A 22,813-nucleotide genomic window follows, 5' to 3' on the forward strand; every position below is an offset into this window, starting at 1 on the left:
GACTAGGCTCAAGAAGAGGGAAAGTAAGCATTTCAGACTATCTTTGGGGAGTTTTAGGTTTACATAGAGGAAGAATTGGGGCAGTTATGCATAATTAAGCACTCTTAAACAAGTGGTCTGGGGGACCATTATCTCAGTTCCTGTCCTGCAGGGTGGCTTGAAGTAATCCTTACTGCTTGAGGGGACAATCTACTTCTCATGATCTTATCATGGGGTTATCTGTCTGTGGAGCTCTGTCATTACTGGACTCCAAGGCTACTGCAAGTTTAGGATAATGACTGGAGAATTTAGGGATCTGGAGGAGGACAGTGTAAAAGCTGATGGTCAGAGGCCTTAGTTACTCTTATCTTTGTGCCTTCATCCTTGAAGGGGGATGACATAGGCTGGGTATCATGAGGTTTTAGACAAACATGCCTTGAATGATTAACACTCCTATGTGTAGAGTTAAGCAGGAGTCTGACCCAAGCTTTAACAAAGGAGACAGAGCAAAATAAAGGCAGAAGTGCTCAGCTTTTAGTTTGCCATTAGTAACTTGTGGGCCCCAGTGAGGAGTCAGTGATTTTAAGTAAAAGCAGTTTCTAAGTACCTATTAGAACTAGGGTATGTCCTTGGGAGCTGTATCTGCCATGTCCTCTTCCTAAACTCCCCCCCTCTGCTTCCTGGCTGCCATGACCTGTGCTTCTCTATTTCACTACTCCCTCCCTGCTGTAATGACACCTCTGGAATTTTGAGGCAAGATAAATATTTCTTCTTTTGAGTTTCTTTTCTTGGATATTTGGTCATAGTAATGCAAGAGTCTAATTCAGAAAATTAGCAGGGATGTGGGGTCATTGCAAAGACTACCTCTGATCTTGTGGTTCTTAAGCTTGCAGAACTGTTTTATGGGAGGAATTTGGAAGAGTTTGGTGAAGCAGGATAGAGAAAGCCTACAATGTTGTAAGCAGAGCTTAATGAGCAATTCTGGTGGGAGCTCAGAAGATGATAATGTTGACAGGAATGAGGACACTGAAGGCCAGGCACATGAGATTTCAGATTACAACATGAACTTTATTCTGAATTGGACTAGAGGCCATTCATGTTACATTCTGGCAAAGAATTTGTCCACACTTTGTCTGTGTCCTGAGAATTTAAGTTAGGCTGAGCTTAAAGTAATGAACTGATCGACTTGGAAGAGGAAATTTCAAGATACCATAGCATTCAGGCTGTGGCATGGTTATTGCTGGCTGTGTTTAGCCAGGTTTATAGTGAGAATGGGGAGTAAAGATCAGTGAATATGAGCATTTAAAGTTGTGAACAAGAAGGGTATGGTAATTAAAGACATCAGCAACATTAAAAAGCCAAGCACTAGTCAGGCCCTGTGGCTCACACATGTAATTCTAGCTACTAGGAGGCAGAGATGAGGAGGATTGTGGTTTGAAGTCAGCCCCTAGCAAAATCCATCATGGAAAAAGGTCTGGCAGAGTAGCTCAAGTGGTAAGAGCACCTGCCTTGAAAGCAAGAGGCCCGAGTAAAACCCCAGTACCATCAAAAAAAAAAAAGCCAAGTCAAGCACTTTGCAGAGACAATAGGAAAGATGCCTTGAGGGCATGTCAGGAATTCCAGGTTATAAAATTGCAAACTCATTTGAAAGATATTCCTTTAAGAGAGTACCTCCATGGCACATTGCTCAAAAAGGACTGCCTGAGAAAGTACTTCCCCATGCCCAGCCACCCAGGAACTCAGAGGCCATTGCAGTTATGGTTCAAGGGGCCCAGATACTGCTTGACAGGGCAACAGACCTTGGCATTGACCACATGATGCTGGTTTTGTAGGTATGCATAATGCAAGAGTTATGGGGTCATGGAAGCTTCAACTGAGATTTCAATGAAAGGCTACTCAATATGAAGCAGAGTCCCTGCAAGGATCCTCTGAGATGGTAATGCATAAGGCTTTGAGGGTGAAGTCTAAGCTGTCATGGAACCTCAGCAAGTTAGAAAAACCCAAAATGAAGAATGCCTTCAAGAACATGCAACAAATAAAGCCAGACCAAGAGAGAGGCCATGTGGACTGTAAATAGCAAGGCCATAGCATCTATGTAAACCTACTGGAGCTCGTATCATGGCACTGCATGCCCCAGAAACTGGATATGGACCTATAGGACTTAATGTTTTCCCCACTGAGTTTTGGTCTTGCTTTAATCTAACCTTTCCTTGCTACCTTTATTTTTCCCTTTGGAATGGGAATATTTGCTCTGTGCCATCAAATCTTGAGAAGTGTATAAAAATTTCTTTTTGATTTTACAAGGGCTCACAGCTGAGAGTTTGCCAGAAGTCTCAGGAAAGATTGAGAATTTGGCATTTTGAACAACTATGGAGACTCCTGAAGTTGGACTGAATGCATTTTATATTATGAGATGGAGATGAGCCTTTTGGGGACAATGGGTGAATGCTGTGGTTTAAAGTGATGTGTTCAGGTGTCAACTTGATACAGGGTGACTTGTGGTGGTTAATTCTGATTGCCAACTTGACTGGATTAAGAAACAACTGGGAGACTGGTACAGCACACCTCTGGGTACTGTGATGGTATTTCCAGAGACAATTAGATCATGAAAGCTCTGACCAGGGCCTAGTTGAAGGAAATAGATTACTGGGGCATGTCTTTAGGGGCTATTATCTTCCCTGGACTCCTTCTGTATTCCCTCTCTCTGTGTGTGTCCTGGCTGCCATGACATAACTACTCTGCTTCAACACTGCCTTCCCACCACGATGGACTGCATCTATCACTATAAGCTAAGATAAATCTTTCTCTCTTGAGTTTCTTTTCTTGGGTATGTGGTCACAGTAAAACAAAAGCCTAATCCACTACCTATACCATCTGTCTTTGGTGAACTCTTAGAACAACACACAGAACTGCTCTAGTTAAGTACATGCAAAAAGCCAACAAAGGAAGGGATTCTACCAGCAAGATCCTGTTTCTAAGAGTAGTCTATGGAATCTGATCACTTTAAAAAATGGCTCCTTATTTTTTATATAGTTCCACTCTTGGATAACAAAGTTAAATGGAATTATGTATAATTTAATATAAAATGATTAGCGCTGGAGTTGACAGGATTGAACTTCCACTCCCAACAGCCAATGATTTCATTACTGACTATCTTTAGTCCAGTGGAAACTTGTTTATAGAAACTTTTAGGGCTCATTTTGGTTTTACTTATCAGTCAGCTATAGGTACCAAGTGCTTCTGAGGAATTAAAAATATATATTTAACTTGTGGGAAACTTTAAAGGTTTCCTCACTTATCATGTAGATGACTACATATAGATATACTTACAAAAATAAGAAGAGTGGGATTCTTCCCTTCAACTTCAATATTATGAGATATTACCAGTATTTTTATCAGTATAAATTCTTTAACATTAACTGAACATGGTATAAAAATTCATGCTGAATTATGAAGAATAAAAAAATGCTCCTTAAACATATGAAAAGTATTCAAACTCACATCTAATTAGAGAAATGCAAATTCCCTAACATAGAAATATCACCTTTCACTTATTAAGGTAGCAAAAATTTTAAAATATGACAACACATCCTGTTGGTGAGTATATGAGGATATGTGGAGACAAGTACTTCCATATGTTGCTAATGGGAATCAAGCTGATAAAACACATATAGAGGAAAATTTGGCAATTTTCAACAAATTTATATATCCCTGTATCTTTTGACACAGACATCCTGTCACTAGGTCAAAATAATATAATATATAAAATAATTATATAATATTTAATATTAAATATTATATAATATTTAATAATTATATAATTATTTAAGATAATTATATGATATATAAAGATATATCATCGATTATTATGAAACATATTGTATATTATCTGGCAATAAATTTATTCCTATAGCATTGTTTATGGTGGGAAAATATTGGGAAAAATATTCTTAAGTACCCAATTCACAGACAGGAGACTGGTTGCATAAACAAAGGGACATCCACACAGTAGAGTACTAATATGAAGAAGATATCTATAAGTAAATATGGAGTGATTTCTAGAATATATTGTTAAGTGGAGAAAACAAAGTAAGAAAGAGTAGCTCTATAGTATGTTATCCTTTGAGTAACAAATAGGAGTATATAATGAAACACATAGTATCTGCTTATTTGTACAAAAGAAATACAGGAAGAATAAATCAGAAAGTAGGGTCACTGGTTACTCACTGAGAGTCAGTGGAAAAGAGGCAGAAAGAAGTGAAAGGATAAGGATGGCAGGAAGAAGAAATAAGTGACAATTTCCTAACAATGTCTTTTGTATTCCTTACTAATGTTTCATATGTGCTCTGAATAAATAAAGTTAAAAAATCCAAAGAGGACAGCGAACCCAAAGCCAAATTCAGCAGCAACAAATGAATCTATACTTATAAGTGAATAACATTTCATATACATTGAGAGGGTTGGGGAAAAGTAACTAACCTATGTAACTTTGGAAAAATAGCATTTTGTCTGGATACTATAATGCTAAAGACAAAAGGAACTGTACATAAATGCTGTAATCTATTTAGTTAATATGCTTCTAACAGGGGTCTGGGCTAATACTTCTGAAACATATATTCTAGAATTGGGTAAGTAAATAAAAAATAGAAGTATTGGATTTCAATTCATGGAATAAAATGAATATTCACACACTGCATGCTGAGGTACGTAATCAAATGAATAAATAAATGGTAGAAAAGAGATAATTTTACAGTTAAATTACAGTTAATAAATTTAGCAGGAAAGAGTAGAACAGAGAAGTACCACTGCACAAATACCACAGTAACAATAGTTATACTCAACCAGCTCATCTGATGGCTGCCAAAATCAGGGAACAGAAGTTTCAGGAGAAACAAAATTGACAGTCTCAAATTATTTTTTTCTAGACAGATATTAACTACAAAGAGAAATGTTAAATTTACAATGGAGAAACTCAGAAAACACTACACTAACCAAGTGACAACATTTAATATCACCAGTAATAAGAAATAATGATATAATGAACCCCGTGATATGATATTTTGCACTGAGAAGGGAACAACATCACTTCTGAGGCATTCTTATGAAAAATTGCATAACCTCATTCCAACCATGAGAAAATATCCAGACAAACCCAAACTAAAAGATGTTATATAAAATAACTGGATCAGTAATCTTCAGAATCCTTCCAGATTATGAAGGATGGAGGAATTGTTACAGACTGAAGGAGACTAAGCAGAAATAACAACTGAAAAGTGGGATCCTGATTAGGATCCTCAAACAGAAGAAAAACAGAGAAAACCAATGAAATTGGAGTAAGGTCTATCACTCAGTTAACAGTTTTATACCAATGTGAATATTCTCATTTTGATCACTGTACTAAGGTTAACATAAGATAACATCAGGAAAACCAAGTTCAAAAAAGTAAATCCGTATGTACTTAGGTGATTATTAGATATTTTTTTTAGCCAAAGGTGATCTCAATTGATGAGTTTAGGTTAGAAATCACTCAGGAGAAAAAAAATGGTGTTTTTCCAACACAAATGAAGTAATCTTCCCCTGTGTCATGAGAAAAATGAATGTAAAACTCACCCAAAATTGAAGAGAAGTTTGAAAACTGTGGTACCTTCTCAACTGCTACTGCTTTACTAGTGTCCAGAAGAGTGGAATTCTTGCATTGTAAGTAGTCTTCCAACTTGGGACATTCCCAGTCTAAAAAAGTTGGGGCAGGAAGAATGCAAGAACTTTGAACAACAATCTATGAGGGGCAAGTTTCCGTTTCCTCCTTAATTTAGAGCCCCAGTCCATTTCAAATTGTGGTAATTAAAGGTTTAGGAAACACAGAACAAAAAGACAAACTTTGACAGCATCAAGATAAGAAATAATCTATGTCCTATCCCAGTTCTCTAGCCTAGATTTTTTACCCATAAAGATTATTGATTTAAGGGAAACGTAGCATGCGTGTAACTGAATAACTATTTTAATGTATATTATACCTCTATATCCCACTAAATATATTACTAAGTAATACATTTATTTATACTATTACTTCATATCAGCTTTAAACTTTCTATTGACTTCACTATGGAAAAATGGATTTATTCCTTCTGATACTCCCTTGTCCCCACCTTTCTCACCACTCCCATTGTCTATACTGTTATATTGTATATTTAAATATTCTGTTATATTGTTAAATATTTAATTAAATATTCAGTGCAGACACTGTGATGATAAAATAATATAAAAATGCTACTCTTGTGGTGTACCAACCATAACCACCTTTTGTTTTTTCCTGAAGTCAATGTCTTTTCCTCCATTGGTTTAGATTCCTCTGTACTTTTTATTGACCTAATTCAAAACTCTACCAAATTATACTAACCCATTCTATTTATTCAAGTCCCTCATGTTCTGAATATTTCCAAACACTATATCTTGCTCCATCATGTGCACTAGGTACATTGTGATCCTTTTAACTGGGAAACTCATGTTCTTTAGCTCCAGAAAATGTTCTTGAATTATTTCTTTGATAATATTCTTCCCTGTTTTTTTATTAGCTTTTCTTGGAACTCCTATTATGCAATATTGAATTTCATATACTGTTCCTTTAACATACATTTTTATCCAGATTTCTTTTTCCCTTAGTTTTCCTCTTCCTCTTTTTTTTCTATTCTTTGGGGTTTTTTGGGAGGGAAGGGGGTAGAAATCTCCTCAACTTTATCTGCTAGTGTTCTCATTCAGTTTTCCATTCTGTTATTGCACTTAATTAATGGAATATTTTATAGCATCCTGTTCCTATATAATACATAAAATACATATTTTACTATATTAATGAAGACTTTAAAGGTCTCTTCCTCATCCTTCAGTTTTAGATTTCATTATAGTTAAAACATTTAATATGAGATCTACCATTACAAGGTTTTACAAATACAATGGTTTTTTCCACTATAACCATAATGCTATATAGCACATCTCAAGAACTTATTTTGCTCAAGTGAAACTTGATACTTATTAAATAGCAGTTTCCTATATTCACCTTCTACCAGCTTCTATCAATCACCAAACTCTGCTTCTATGACTTTGACTGCTTTAGATACCTCTTATAAGTAGAATTATACAGTATTTGTCTTTCTGTGACTGGATTATTCAACTTAGCACAATGTCCTCAAAGTTCATCCATGTTGTCACAAATGGCAGGATTTCTTTTTTAACATTGAATAATATTCAACTGTATGAATATATCATACTTTCTTTATCCATTCATCTGCTTGTGGACCATTAATTCGTTTCACTTCTTGGCTAATGTGAATAGTGCTGCAATGAACATGGAATTACTAATATTTCTTTGACATTTCAATTTCAATTATTTTGGATAAATACCCAAAAGAGGCATTGCTAGATTATATAGTTTTTCTATTTTTAATTTTTAGGAACTTCCACATTGTCTTCCACAGCTGCGGCATCATTTTAATTTGCACAGTATACAAGGGTTACAGTTTAACCACATTCTTGATTTTTTATAGTAGCTACCGTAATAGTTACGAGGTGTTATCTCATTGTAGTTTTGATCTGCAAGTTTCTGATTCTAGGTGATGCTGAGAATTTTTTAATGTACCTACTGGCCATTTGGAGAAAAGTGTACTGAAATTCTTGCCCATTTTTAGTCAGGTTATTGGTTTTTATTTTGAGATATAAGACTTGCTTATATATTTTTGACAGAGCCTCTCCATATAGCTCAAGATGGCCTAAAATTCTCCATCTTCCTGCCTCAGCCTGCCAAGTCTTGGGAATATTGACATGTGACACCCAGCTTATGTATTTTGAATATTAATTCTTTTATCAGATATATGGTTTGTAAATATCTTCTCCTTCTCTATAGGTTGCTTTTTTTTTTTACTGTGTTGATTGCTTCTTTTGCTTTTTAGTGATACTTTTTAGTTTTATGTAGTACCACCTGTTTTGTTTTTATTATCTGTACTTTTGGTATCATATCCAATAAATCATAAAAATGTCATGAGATTTTTCCTACATGTTTACTTCTAGGAGTTCTACAGTTTAAGGTTCTAAAATTTTCAATTTTATAGTTTTTTTTGGTGGGGGGGGCAATACTGGAGTTTGAACTCAAGGTTTCACACTTGCTAGGCAAGCACTTTTACCACTTAAGCCACTCTACCAATTTTACAGTTTCTTAAATATAAGTTATGAATTCTTTAATCCAATTTAAATTGATTTTTTAGTATGATATAAAGGTACAATTTCAATTTCTTGCATATGGATATCCAGTTCTACTACACAGTGAGATAGTCTCAAAAAAATAAAGTCTTCAGGCTTTAAGTAAGAAAGGAACAGTCACTGCATCTGCCATTTAAAAATTACAATATCTAATCATTGTACACATTAATAGGCTTCACTGTGACATTTCTGTACTTGTATACATTGTCCTTTGATCATCACCATCCTCCTTATGAGCAGATCTCAAAATTTCACATGGAAGTTCTCATTTAATTTCTTCTCTGTACATGCCTCTCTTGCCCTTCCCTTTCTACTACTACCTCCCTCCCAAGTCCCTTTCATCTTCCCTAATAGTCCCTCTTTGTTTTTGGTTTTAGTTTCCACATATGAGAGAAAACATGCAAAACTTTTATTTCTCTGTTCTATGCAGAGATATCCTCCAGTTCTATCCTTTTTTCTGCAAAGGACATAATTTTATTCTTTTTTATAACTGAATAGTGCTACATTGTGTATATAACCACATTTTCTTTATCCATTCATTTCTGATGGGCACCTATGTTGAGTCAGCATTGTGGCTACTGTGAACAGTGCCACAATAAACATGGGTATTCTGCCAGGTTTTTGACATAAGACTTTCTAGGACACTGTAGTATGAACTGGCTTATTTCTGTGGTATACATATTGTTCATTTAGGACTCAGCTTTCTCATACCTGCTGACCTCTGGCTTTCCAAATTTTATGATTCCTTCTTTCCAATTCACTTTGTCTTTATGAATTTATGTTTTCTTTTTTGGCAGTGATGGGGTTTGAACTCAGGACCTCATGCTTTCTAGGCAGGTGCTCTACCACTTGAGCCACTCCCACCAGCCCTGTTTTATGTTGGGTATTTTCAAGATAGGGTCTCCTGAATTTTTCTTTTTAAAGAAAAAGGTATCTTCTGCCTCTGCAGAAAACTGTAGAGGAAAACATGCATTCAATTTGCCATTACCAACCAAAGGCTCTGTTAGAAAGTACAATTGTGAATTTGTAGGGAAAATTCAAGGAGGGACTTGACCTACTTAACATTTGTTAGGTACTGAAGAGTAAGAAAAGTACATGAAATAAAAGACAACAGTTCAAGAGACACACATTGTGTGCAAAACTAATTAACAATTGGACATGTATTACATGTAGGTGCTGAACATATCTTCATCCTTCCCTGACCTGAGGGTTTCGCCTCTATAGTCCTCTGTGTCTCAGCAAGGGAACAAAATGGGAATGGTCAGGGAAGGGAGATGTTGGTTTCTTCTCAAAAGGAACACTTATCATTGGAAGATGTGTGAACCAAGGAATAATTCTATAGTGGAGCAAAATAAGGTTGAAATGATTTTCTCACCCAAACAATCAGATCCTCTGAACAGCTCAGGTGATGAGAAGCTACTTATATTCTCTTCAGTGCTCTTGGATTCAGTAGAAGACTCTGTGACTGAGTAACTCAGGAAGGAATTGGAAATATCATATGGCAAACTTAGTCCTATAGAATACAAAACCAAACAAAAGGTAAACTGAATAGAAAACAGAATTGAAATCCTAATAACTCAAATTTGTAGAAATCTGTATGCAATTGTACACTAAGAAGGTAAAACTGATTCCATATACAATTGCAAAGGAATAATATTATAAATCAATTTAATTTGAACCTTAGAAAATAATTCTGGTTTTGAAGTTGATAAATGTATTAGAATCCTCTTCCATTGTTTTTCAAAGTTTTAGTTTCATGATTTACTATTTTCCTACTTTGGTTCAGTTGTGATTCCTGGCTCAAAAATTCCAAGTCCTAAGGGCTGGGTGTGGTGACACATGCCCGTAATCCTAGCTACAAAGGAGGTGGAGATGGGAGGATTGAAGTTATTCAAGGCCAGCCCAGGTTAAAAAAAATGTTAGTGAGACCGATCTTAAAAAATGAGCTTGGTGTGGTGGTACCCCTTGTAATCCTTGCTATGTGTTAAGTGAAGTAAGGGAGTGCTGTTCTATGGCCATCCCCTAGCAAATAGCACCGGACACTATCTGAAAAATAAACTAAAGCAAAAAGGGCTGGAGGGTACGACTCGAGTGCAAGAGCACTTGTCTAGCAAATGCAAGGCACTGAGTTCAATTCCCAATATTGCCAAAAAAAGAAAAGAAGAAATTTTAAGTTCTACATATAAGTAATTCACTAGTGAAGGAAAGGGTATGTCTAGTTTTCCATCTAAAAAAACAATGAGTCTACACATAGACAAACAGAAAATGGAACTGAACAAATAGCCCAGAAATAGGCTCACACATATAAGCAATGATTTTTGATCAAGCTGTAAAGGAAACTTAGTGGAGAAACAATAGTCTTTTAAGCAAATTGTGCTAGAACAACTAAATATACATTTGTGAAAACAAAACAAAACAAAAAAGGCTGCAGATGTGGCTCAGTGATAGAACACTTGCCTAGCATGCTTGAGGCCGTGGGTTCGATCCCTACCAACACAAAAACAAAATCCTAATCCAAACAAACAATTTACATTCATACCATCTATCACACAAATATTACCTCCAGCCAGGCATGCAGATGCACACCTGCAATCCCAGCTACTCAGGAGGCAGAGGCAGGAGGGTCATAGTAAGTTTGAGGCCAATCAGAGTAAAGTTAAGGATGTTATCTTAAAAACAAAATATAAACACAATAGCTGGGGACATGGCTCAAGTGATACAGTGATTGCCTAGCAAGGGTGAGGCCCTGGATTCACTCCCTAGTACTGCTAAAAAACCTCTAAATGGATTATAGACCTAAAAGTAAATCCTAAAACTATAAAATTTCTAGAAAAAAATATACAAGAAAATCACTGTGACACTGAGGTAAAGATATCTTTGATATAACACTGAAAGGATGACTCATAAAACAATAGCAATGATAAATAGGACTATCAACAGTCTCTTTAAAAGACTGTTCAAAAGAAAAGACACACTACAAGCAGGAAGAAAACATCTGCAAATGGACTGAAGCCAAAATATAAAGAACTCTGAAAACCCAATAATCTGAAAACAAGCACCTTAATAATAGGTGAAATCTTGGTCTCCCAGACCAACAGTTCTTAAAATCATTTCTATGAGAGTGGAAAAGACTAAAGAACTTCCCAATCGATGAAGATAGAAAATAGTACTACGAATTGAGGAAAACTAGAGAATTTAATAAGAAAAAGGAAAATACACTTACATATTGTCAACATTTATTAAACACTGCCAACTTCATAAAACAGAGGTCAACACTGATAGAAACTGGTAGGGCTGAGGGAGTAAAGGATCAAAAGAAAGAACAGCTCTGAATACCTATTGTCTCCTCTCATAGTCTATTACTATGCCTGCCTCTCATAGTCTATTACTACCTGTTCTTTCCTCACTTCACCACAACTTTCTTCTATTCCAATCGCATTGTTAAAGATGACAATTGGTTCCTATCTCGTCACCTCCTCCAGCCACCACTGCTACACTTAAATTGACTCAATCGACTATCTTTCTGTACCTCATCAGTCCCCAGAGGTAAGTTATCCCTGAGCATCCTTTGCTTCCCCTACTCCAAATGCCCTAAGGAGACCTGTCCTTGTCCTTGCTACCTTTTGCTCTTCTGTTTTTATCTCCCCATTCACATGTTGTTACATCTGTCTTGCCTTCCATCTCTCAAAATGTCATCAGTACCACTCACATCAGAGCTATACCTTTCACCAAGCCCCAGAACTCAAACCACGCTCAGAAATAAGGAAAACCCTGTAGTCACCTTCTGGGCAGGTGAGTAGAGGAAAAACTATTTCTTTTTCTTTTTGGTGAAACCAGGGTTTGAACTCAGGGCTTTATACTTGCAAAGCAGGCGCTCTGCCACTTGAGCCACACCTCTAGCCCATGAAAAAAATAAATGTTCAAGCTGTATTAGTTGAAAATTGTTCCACTGTCAGAAGTTAGAAACATAAACACATTTAAATCTATCAAATTAAAATGTTTAAGTTACCAAATTATACTACATACATTTTTAAAAGCCAAATACTTCTGCAAGGCTTATAGCAAAAACTTCAATCTTATCTCATATCTCCCCAGCATAACTGCCTATTCTCTAGAGACAACTACTTTCAACTCTACTGTTTCTTTTGATAGCCACACACCATAAAACTCACTCTTTGAAGGGTACAATGCAGGGTTTTCTGTATATATTCAGAGTTGCCACCACCATTGCACTGTTTTTATTTCTCATCTTTTCTTTGATGTTTGTTCAACTTTCTGGAATATTACCCTGTATTTATCATCTAATTCTGTAGAAAATTTTATTTCTGATTTTATATTTTTCTTGTTCTCTGAATGTTCCTTTTTATAGTAGCCTGCATTTGTTTTATAAAAACATTTTTAATCACCTTAAATATATTAATGAAACTATGATTTTTGTTTTGTTTTGTTTTGTTTTGTGAAAGGCTCTTCCTATGAAACCCAAGCTGGCCTCAAACTTGCAATTCTCTTGCTTTAGCATGAACCACAACACCCAGCTATGTCTTTTTGTTGCTAGCAGTAAAGGGTTTGAACTCAGGGCCTCATGCTTGCTGAGCAAGTTCTCTACTACTTGAGCCATGCCCCTAGTCCTTTTTCATTTTTTCACAGAGTCTTGCATTTTTGCTCAAGCCAGCCTTGGACCACACTTCTGCATAGCTGAGATTCAGATGCACACCACCATACCCCAGCTTATTGGTTGAGATGGAGTCTTGCTAACTGTTTTTGCCCAGGATGGCCTCAAACCTCAGTCCTCCCAATTTCTGCCTCCCACGTAGTTGGGATTATAGACATGAACCACCACACCTGGATGAAAACCAGATTTATTTTCCTTTCATTGTCTGTATCCCAAGTTACTCTTATTTTAGTTTTTTTCTTAAAATGCATGATAAACATTAAAATGCATGATAAACATTCTTAAACATTTAAGAATTAGGCAGTAAAATGGCATCATGAGTGATGCTTAGGAAGATGTAGGCTTTTACCGAAGGGGGTTTCAATAGTGACCTGTCATTATGGCAGAATTTAAGTCTTCTCCTGGAAAAGGTTTCCAAAAGATGAATACTCTAATCTCCTACCTGGGGTATATTTTCCCAAGTGGCATAAGGGGTTTAGGGGACTCACCACTAAGTATACAGACTTTCACTAATCCAGTCCCCTGCCACTAATGGTTATCAGTATAGCACATGAGCCCAGTCCCTTGCTTCAGTGTCTCTGGGATTACCAGGATAGGCAGAAGGATAGTTGCCTTACCACAAGCATGCATACTTTTAAAGCTTTCTGAAAATTCTATTTTCAACACTATCCATATCCATTCACTCAGGAATGTGATGACTGTAATTCCTGAAGCCTGAGTCAGTTTGTTTCTGGTTTTGTCCCTCCCCTAAAAACTTAGCTTTCAGCTTTTTTTTTTTTTAAGATCACTAAGTCAATTACCATTCTTTCATCTACTTTCCAGGCTCCAAACCTTTTTGATTATCTCTTGCCAGTTGAGGTCTCTTCTTTGCCTTGGGTTTCACACCTTTATTATGCCTATATGGATACTTTAGTGGGGTTTCAGAAGGAGAAGTAAAATCATACATTCAATCTTCCACTAAATAGGAAAACTGGAGTTAAATTTTCAACATGTCACAGTGTTACGAGATTCCACTTTGCTTGGGAGTAGTTCCCAAGGTTTAATCTTGGCAGCAGACACTGGCAGCTGCCAGTATTTTCAATGTAGGTGGGCAATAAGGCAAAAGGAACCAGGTATTTCAAATGTAGTTCTTAACCCATCACTTGGATAATTACTTCAGGGTCCCTTCATTATAGTTTCTTTTGCATTTGTTTATCACATTTAGAGAATCTCTAGACAGCTGCTCTTACCTCTGTAGTGGTTTTTCTCAGCCCTTGATATATTCATAGATCTGATATCACCTGCTTTTCAACAATACCTCTATATTTCTGGTATGCTGATACCTTCATTTCTTGTTTTCAAAAATAACCCCAATGGTACCAATACGTAGATGGCTCACAAATTTCACCCCCAACCCTCCATATCCACCTACCAGTCTGACATTGCAAGTCATCTTAAAGACATCATAACTTGCAGCTAATGTGATCATATCATTCTCTATTGAAAGACTTCCTGCTGCTCCAATGTAAACATGAATACCTTTGACATACACTACAAGGCCTCTAGCTGGCTGCCTAACTTTTTCTTGTAATCATGTTCTTCCTGCTCTCTCCACTCCAGTCACACTGGTCTTTAGTTCAATGAATGCATAATGATCAGTGCCATGGTAAGGTGTTTGCACATGCTGTTCCCTCTGCCCATATTTCTCTTTACTTCTCTCTTTGCATAGTCAATTTTTACTCTCCTTCAGATCTCAATTCAATTGCCATTCCCTTATGGAAGCATTCCCACATCTCTCTAAACAGTCAATCGCTCTTTTGCAACACTTATCACAATTACAATTTCACATTTACTGGTGAGTAAATGTGTGTACTAAAGGTGAGACTTGGAGCACAGTCAGAAGGATGCAAGTTGGACTCAGGGAAAGACAATTCTTCCACTGAAATGGGAAGTTGAAGAGAAATACAAATGGATGGTTATGTTTGGAAGAAAGAAAGCTGAGGGAATTCATATCTGACAGTCTTACCTGATACCAGTTCACTACCTGATGAACTACTGTTAACCTGGAAGTCATCAGTCACTGACTCCTAGGTGGAATAAGAATTAAAGATACAGCACAAATTATGACATTGAATATATCACATCACATTGATTTGGTTTTTTGAAAATGAAAAACTAATGTCAACTTTGTATATCAGTTTCATACACACATTAGTCTTTCAGCTTATTTGTAAGGATGTAATCTGCTATTTAAAATTAAATCTAAGAATAAATATTAAAACATCTAGGGAATCAACAACTCCCTACTGTGAGATAAAATAAAAGATAAAGGTAAATATTTTTCTGACCACCTAAGGAGGAATCGCTTTTGTTTTTCCCTCTATACAAAGGCAAATAAATTGGTTGAAAGAAAACTGAGAGATAAGTCTAAAATATTAAAACTGAAATTAAAGACATAATAAAACATGGAAATATTTGTTACATGTGTATGTAAAACTATCTTCAATATATAATGAATAGACATTTCACAAAGAGAAAGAAAGATGGCCAATAACAAGAAAAAGCACCAATTTGCTAACATTCAAAGAAATGCAAACTAAAGCATGATATTTTTGCTCTATCATGGGTGTGTGTGTGTAAAATCTTGAGAAAGATGGTACCAATTTTCCAACATGAATCACAAAACTTCAAACACAATCTATCCTTTGACCCACTGCAAAGTGTTTTCTTAGGGTAACAATCTGAAATACACACACACAAAAAAAACTTCTGTAGCAGGGTGTCTGTTAATATCTACAACAGCAAAACCCTGGAAAACAATGTCGGTCTCCCAACCTTAGGAAAATTGTGACACAAATTACTGTACATCAATAAGACATATACATATGTGTGTGTGCGTGTATACGTATACATTATATACGCATATATACATATATACTTTTTTTGTAGTACTGGGGGTTTAACTCATGGTCTTGAATTTGAGAGGAAGGCATTTTACCACTTGAGCCACTCCACTAGCCCTCTTTGCATTGATCATTTTTGAGATAGGGTTTCACTTTGTGCCTTGACCTGAACCTCCATTCTCCTATATGTACTTCCTGGCAGAGCTGGGATAACAGTTGCACTCCATCATGCCCAGCCACTGGTTGAGATGGGGTCTTGCAAACTTTTTGCCTGGGCTGGCCTCAAACCATGATCCTCTTTGTCTTGACCTCCCAAGTAGGGTTACGAGGGTGAGCCACCCTGCTAGGCTTTAAAATGTTATAAATATTTTTGAAGACTACTTAATATTAGTGGACTAGACAATAACAATTTGTAAAATGCTTTAAAAATATAGGGTTTTTTTCCAAGATGGAAGACTGCTGACAGGCACCACTTTCCTGGGTCTCCATGAACCAGAAATAAAACCTCAGGTATGTGGCTACAAGGAGACATGGGCAATTCAGTGAGCTACAGGAGGACACCAGTGTAAGGACAGAATAGCTAGAGAAAATTAATACTGAACTCTAACCCTCTAAAACTGCAAAACCACTGGTGAATCTGTTCCATTCTGCAGCCTTCCCAGCCTTTTTTTTTTTTCCTAACACTATTCTGTTTTGATCTGCTTCTTGTAAGAGTCATGTGACTGGGCCATCCTGTGAACAGAACAACTGCACAAAGGGCTAAGACCAGGTTGGCAAGTCATGTCCAGGCTACCAGAGAGAAAATGACAAGCATCTGTGCCTCACCACCCAGGAAAAAGTATGGAAACAAGCCACAGGAGTAAACTTATTTTGGTCCTAAGGGCCACTGCACAGGTCACCTCAACCCACGGATACAAATACATCTGATACCCAAGAAAACTTTTGGCTATGTGGCTAATTAAAGGCCCCACACATGGCCCTGGACCAGCAGTCTGTGTACTGGGGATGGTGAAGCCACTTTTCTCCAGGGGCTTTACTCAAAGGAAGCAGCCTGGATGACGAGAGCTCAGCATCCAGGTCTCTATCCCAAGACAAGGAGGGGTGTGAAAGTGAACTAGCCAGCTAGATAGAGCCCTTAACCAACCAGCCAGTCCAGTAGTATATGCATATACACAAGTGAAAGGAGCTATTTGCCCCTCACTCTCCAAATGAAACATTAAACTGGAGGCCTAATGGAAAAGGGGGAAAAAGCTCACCATGGACAAGTCAGAGCATCCACTGAACTACCTGAGCAGGGAAAAGTGTGGACTTTGAGAGTAGAGGAGCACTTTCAGATCCACTAGTTGTATTCAGGGACCCTGCCCCCCTCCACCAACCATTTCCTCACATGCCTGGAAGCGTCCACCAAACCCTTGCAAAGGAGCTCAACCCCTGGGAATTTCTACTACTTCACAGGACTTGCTCTACATCCATCACCCTAGCCACTGCCCCTCACCTAGATCCTTCCCCCTAGGCTGCACTTGGTCAATCCAAATAAACACAACAGAGCTGCAAACAGAAAGCTGAGGTCCAGAGAACGGAGGAAAGCATCCATTGTATGATAGAGCCCAGCAGACAATATACTCGTCTCAATAAAGAAGAAATACTGACTTTAAACATTTTTGTTCATCTGTTTAATATGCTGTCATCTTTTATCCTTTTCTTTTCACTTTTCCTATCTCTTCTTTTACAAACTATTCTACCTCCTCTTTTCATTATTATTAATTTTTCTATCATTTTGCAATCCCTGAAGATAATACCTTTCTTCACAATAACTGAACTGACTGGAGGTGTGCTTCAAGCAGTAGAATGCCTGCCTTTCAAGTACAAAGTCCTAAGTACAAACCCCAGTCCCACCAAAACAAAAAAAATTCAGATAACAAAAATTGAACTGTATTCCTACACACAAATATTTTACCGGACAACCTCACACTTCACTCCCCTCTCCCCATCTTCCTTTCTCATTTCCTCCCTCATCTCATTTTTGCTACCTAATTTTTAACTCCTACACAAATAAGTTTTATTTTTCTAACCCCCTACTGCACCAAATAAGAATATGAGTCCCCTTCATATACACATAACTGATTGTAGAAAATGTTGCTAATGGTATTTTACTGCATGTAAATACCTGGTTTGGTACTGAATTGGTGAATTTGTTCTTGGTGAGTTACACTGGCCTAGTGGCCAGTGGTGAGAAATGGCACATCAACCCTGCCACTACCCAGTCCTGGCAGAAAATAAAGAATAATTCAAGGGAAAGACGTTAAGGTGACTAAAACCCCAGCCAACGAATTGATGACAGATGAGCAAATCTCAAAGTAGAAGCACCAAAATATGAAAAAGCAAGGCAATATGATACCTCAAAAGGTCAACAATCACATAACAAAGGATCTGAATGATAGTGAAAGGCATGAAATCTCAAATTTTGAGCTCAAAAGAATTATTGTAAGAATAATTAATAAGATGAAAAATATGCATAGACACCTCAACTGAATCAAAGAGAATACAAATAACTAAATGAATTTGAAGTGGAGACAAATAGCTAAAGAAACTCAAGAAGGATGCAAATACACAGTGAAAGACATGATAGAGGAATTCAATAAAGTTATTGAAAGTCTGAAATAGAATCATATTGAAGCTCTGGAAATGAAAAGTTCCATAAGTCAAAGAAAAACAATTCAGTTGAAAGCCTCTCCAACAGACTGAATTTAATGGAAGACAGTATATCAGAGCTTGAAGAAAAAGTAGATGCAACAGAAAATCATGGGCTGTCAGAGTAGCTCAAGTGGAAAAAGTGTCTGCTTAGCAAGCGTGAGGCCCTAAATCCAAACCCCAGTGCCACAAAAAAAAAAAAAAAGAAAATGAAGATGAAGAAAAAAAATGAAGATATAAAAAAATAATATGCCAGAACTCTGCACCTCCAATAAAAGATGAAACCATGGGCATTGAAGGAGAAGAGATGCAAGTTGGAGACATAGGACATATTAAACAAAGTAAAAGCAGAAAACTTCCCAAATCTTAAGAAAGAAATGCCTATACAAATATAGGAGGTCTTTAAGACTCCAGACTAAACCAAAATAGGACCACTCTGTGGAATATTAGTTAAAACATTAAATACAGACAACAAGGAAAGAATATTGAAAGCTGCAAAGGAGAAGTGCCAAGTCAACTACAAAGGTAAATCCATCAGAGTAACAGCAGGTTTCTCAACAGAAACCAAAAAGCAAGGAGGGAATGGAATGGTGTATTTTAAGGACTGCAAGAAAATAACTGCCAAAGTAGATTACTCTACCCAAGAAAACTATCATTCATAATTGAAGGAGAAATAAAAATCTTCCATGATGAACAAAAACCAAAGCAATTTATGACTACTAAACCAGCACTGCAGAAGACATTCAAAACAAACTTATACACAGAAGAGGTATAAGGTATAAATGTAGGCATGAAAATAGGGGGAAAAAATCTCACAGATGAGTAGATAAGCAAATGAAGAGTAGGAAAGAACCAAACACTAGGCAACAAAATGGCAGGGATTAGTATATACCTTTCAATATTAAGACTGAATGGTAATGGTCTCAATCGCTAATCAAAAGACATAGAATAACGAGTTGGACTAAAAATCAAGATCTGACCATTTGTTGCCTACAAGAAATTCGAATCACTGTCAAAAACACTGGCTTGGGGTTAAAGGGTAGAAAAAGATTTTCTAAGGAAATGGACCCTGAAAGCAGGCAGGAGTAGCTAGACTCATACCTGAGAAAGAAAAGATTTCAAACCAAAATTAGAAGAGAAAAAGAAGGTCATTTCATATTAATAAAGGTAACAATTCATCAAGAGGCAAGAACAATTGTGGGTATATATGTGCTAACAGCCAATGAGCCCAACTTCATTAACAAACACTACCGGACTTATTAAAAGCACAGACAGACCCCAACACAGTACAATAGTAGTGCTATACTTCTATACCCCACTTTCACCAACAGATAGGGTAAGCAGACCAAAAACTCAACAAAGAAACCTCAGAATTAAATGACACTACAGACCAAATGGACTTAACAAGAGTATTTCATTCAGCAGCAGCAAAATATACATTCTTCTCAGCAGCTAATGGAACTTTCTCCAAAATCGAGATATTTTATGACATAAAGCAAATCTTAGCAAATATAATGAAATTGAAATAACTCTCTGTATTCTATCAGACTATAATGGAATAAAACTAGAACTAAACAGCAAAAGAAACTAAGAAAATATTCAAACACATGAAGACTGACAATAAATTATTGAAGTTTCCTCAAAAAAACTAAAAATAGACCTACTTTATGACCCTGTCATACTACTCTTGGGCATATAGCCAAAGGAATGTAAATCAATATACAAGACAGATGCCTGCATACCCATGTTTATTGCAGCTCTGGTCATACCAGCAAAACTGTGGAATTAGACAAGGCTGATATTACTCAGCCATACAAAAGTGAAATTATGTCACTGGATGGAACTAAAGTTCATGTTGAATGACATGAGCCAAGCTCGAAAAGTAAAGTATCACGTGTTCGTGCTCATTTGTGGAACCGAGCCCTAAAATGATGATGATGACAACTATGATGATGATGGGACATCAGTGTCAAACAGGGATGGTCCAGAGGGAAGGAGATGTTACAGAAAGAACACTGAGGGGCGAAGAGGTTCAAAGTACACTACATATATATATAACATAGTGTACCTTCTTTATGAAACCCACCAAATACTATTTGAGGAGGGAAAGGAGGGGATAATGGAAATACAATGGAGGAAGAGAACTTGTTCAAAGTACATTGTACTCATGTATGGGATTATCACAATATAATATAATTCAAAAATATAATTATTAAAACATGATAAAAGGAGCAGAAAGAAATATGCAAAAATTTAAAGAAAGTTTTAACATTTTTTTATAGTTAAAAACATCTACAAAAAACATTTTACTATATAATCTTAAAACATGATGAAAAAGTCTCTTTAAAAATGCTTATGCTGAGCATGGTGAAGTGGCTCAAGTGGTAGAGCGCCTGCCTTGCAAGTGTGAGGCCCTGAGTTCAAACTGCAGTACTGCCAAAAAAAAAAAAATGCTTATGTTGAAACTGCTGCCCCCTAAAAACATGTAATGGAGATACATGTAAACTAAAAATCTGAAAGTTAACTGTAAGTTTAATGCCGATGTCTGATGAGTCACAATTTTTTAATGCAAGTTTCCCCAAGTTGCTGATGAACAGTAAAATACTGTACAGAATCTATATTATATACAGTACATGAAGAAGTAATATATTCTAGCTATGTGTGGTGATGTAGACCTGTAATCCCAGCACTTGCGAGGCTGAGGCATGAGGGTCTGGAATTCAAGGCCAGCCTGGGCTACATAGTGAGACCCTGCCTCAAAGAAAAAGTTACATATTCTATTTTTTTTTTCCTTTTTCTTTTATTATTCATATGTGCATACAAGGCTTGGTTCATTTCTCCCCCCTGCCCCCACTCCCTCCCTTACCACCCTCTCCGCCCCCCAATACCCAACAGAAACTATTTTGCCCTTATTTCTAATTTTGTTGTAGAGAGAGTATAAGCAATAACAGGAAGGGACAAGGGTTTTTGCTGGTTGAGATAAGGATAGCTATACAGGGCATTGACTCAATAAATGAATATTAGAATCCTCTACAATATACGAACCCTTAGGAATGAATAGTCTTTCTAGTTGTTAATGGAAAGACAAACAGAAGACGTAAAAATGAATTTAAAATGTTAAAATGCTACCAAAACATAAAGGAGATAGTAAGGTGTGAATCTTATCACACATAAAAATCAGCCAGTAACACATTTCTCCCATACTTATTATAGGAAAGAAAAAGGATCTAAGTGTATGGCTATGAACCTGGCTGAGTCAGAAATTCAAGGGTCTAATGACACATCAGTGTTTATGAAAGTATCAGAAAGCTATGAGATTTCTACCGATCAAGACTATTTTATTGTTTCATTGGGAGGCACATCAGCTACTTACTGCACATGTCAACATTAAGTGTACCCCCACACACAGCCCCACTGTAGGAGAAGCACACATACACTGCCTGGAGGGCCCTTCTCATCCTGGGTCTCCTCGCTGGTGGTGCTGCGCTCCCGCACGCTTTCCTCTCCTACCTGATCGCTGGGAAAGGAACACACACAGTTAGTTTGCACCACCTGGATTGACTCTGCACGTCTCTGACAGGCTCTGCAGGAGCATTTTAGGGAGAAGTAAGGCCCAGATCATTTGCACCACTACCCAAATGAAGCTACAAATGCTTTCCTAGAGGTTTTATCTTACTTTCAGGTAACTCAGCAAGCTTTCCATTACAAAAAAATTATCGAAACCCAGTTTTCTGGATCTATGTTCTACAAAGAGTGAAATCATTTTCAATACATTTTCTTCCTGGGCTCTTAAAGTGAGAGGTTAGCTGCACAAGAAACCAGCTCTGCTACTCCAGGCTACGCACCTCGCCAGCCCAGAGCCGCTCTGCTCAACCTTCTCCCCAATCCTCGGCAAACCTTGCTCCTTGCCTGGTCTCTTCCGGCCTGCGACAGGATGATAGGGTTCAGGATGACAGCCTGCCAGAGCCTGGCCTCGAGATTCTTGGGGGACCCCCGCCACCCCTCGGCTCTGCAGGACTTACCGCCGAGAGCCGAAGAGGCCTCCGTCTTCGTCGGGAGCCTGAGGTCCGGAGTCGGAGTGAGGTTCAGCCTCTGGCCTGCCCGCTTCTTGCGGGTGTAGACCCGCAGCGGCCACATTGCCACCCCAACCCCCAGCCTCGGGGGCCTTTGAGCCCTTAACCGCCTGTGTCGTCGCCTCCCTGAGGAACCAGCTACAATCAGAAACCGCCGAGGACCGGCCTGAGAAACAGCGCTAGGACTGGAGCGGCCGCCCCGCTCCCGCCTTTTTATCTCCGCGAGGCCGCGCGGGGGCTTCTGGGAAGACCATGGGGAGGGCGGGGGG

General features: G+C 37.6%; 1 protein-coding gene across 1 annotated transcript in view; it reads right to left on the reverse strand.

The window, feature by feature from the left end:
* Positions 1-22,741, reverse strand: part of Meikin (meiotic kinetochore factor) — a 76,324-nt gene extending 53,583 nt beyond the window's left edge. Inside the window, exons 1-6 of the mRNA XM_074057393.1 lie at positions 22,494-22,741; positions 22,317-22,395; positions 21,907-21,988; positions 14,904-14,964; positions 9,602-9,739; positions 5,590-5,709 (exon numbers count right to left, since the gene is read on the reverse strand). Coding sequence (XP_073913494.1) covers positions 5,590-5,709; positions 9,602-9,739; positions 14,904-14,964; positions 21,907-21,988; positions 22,317-22,395; positions 22,494-22,608 — 595 coding nt within the window. The 5' untranslated portion in view covers positions 22,609-22,741. The remainder of the gene's footprint in view (positions 1-5,589; positions 5,710-9,601; positions 9,740-14,903; positions 14,965-21,906; positions 21,989-22,316; positions 22,396-22,493) is intronic.
* Between the last annotated feature and the right edge of the window lie 72 nt (positions 22,742-22,813).

The sequence above is a fragment of the Castor canadensis genome, chromosome 16 (assembly GCF_047511655.1).
Source record: "Castor canadensis chromosome 16, mCasCan1.hap1v2, whole genome shotgun sequence".
Classification (NCBI taxonomy): domain Eukaryota; kingdom Metazoa; phylum Chordata; class Mammalia; order Rodentia; family Castoridae; genus Castor; species Castor canadensis.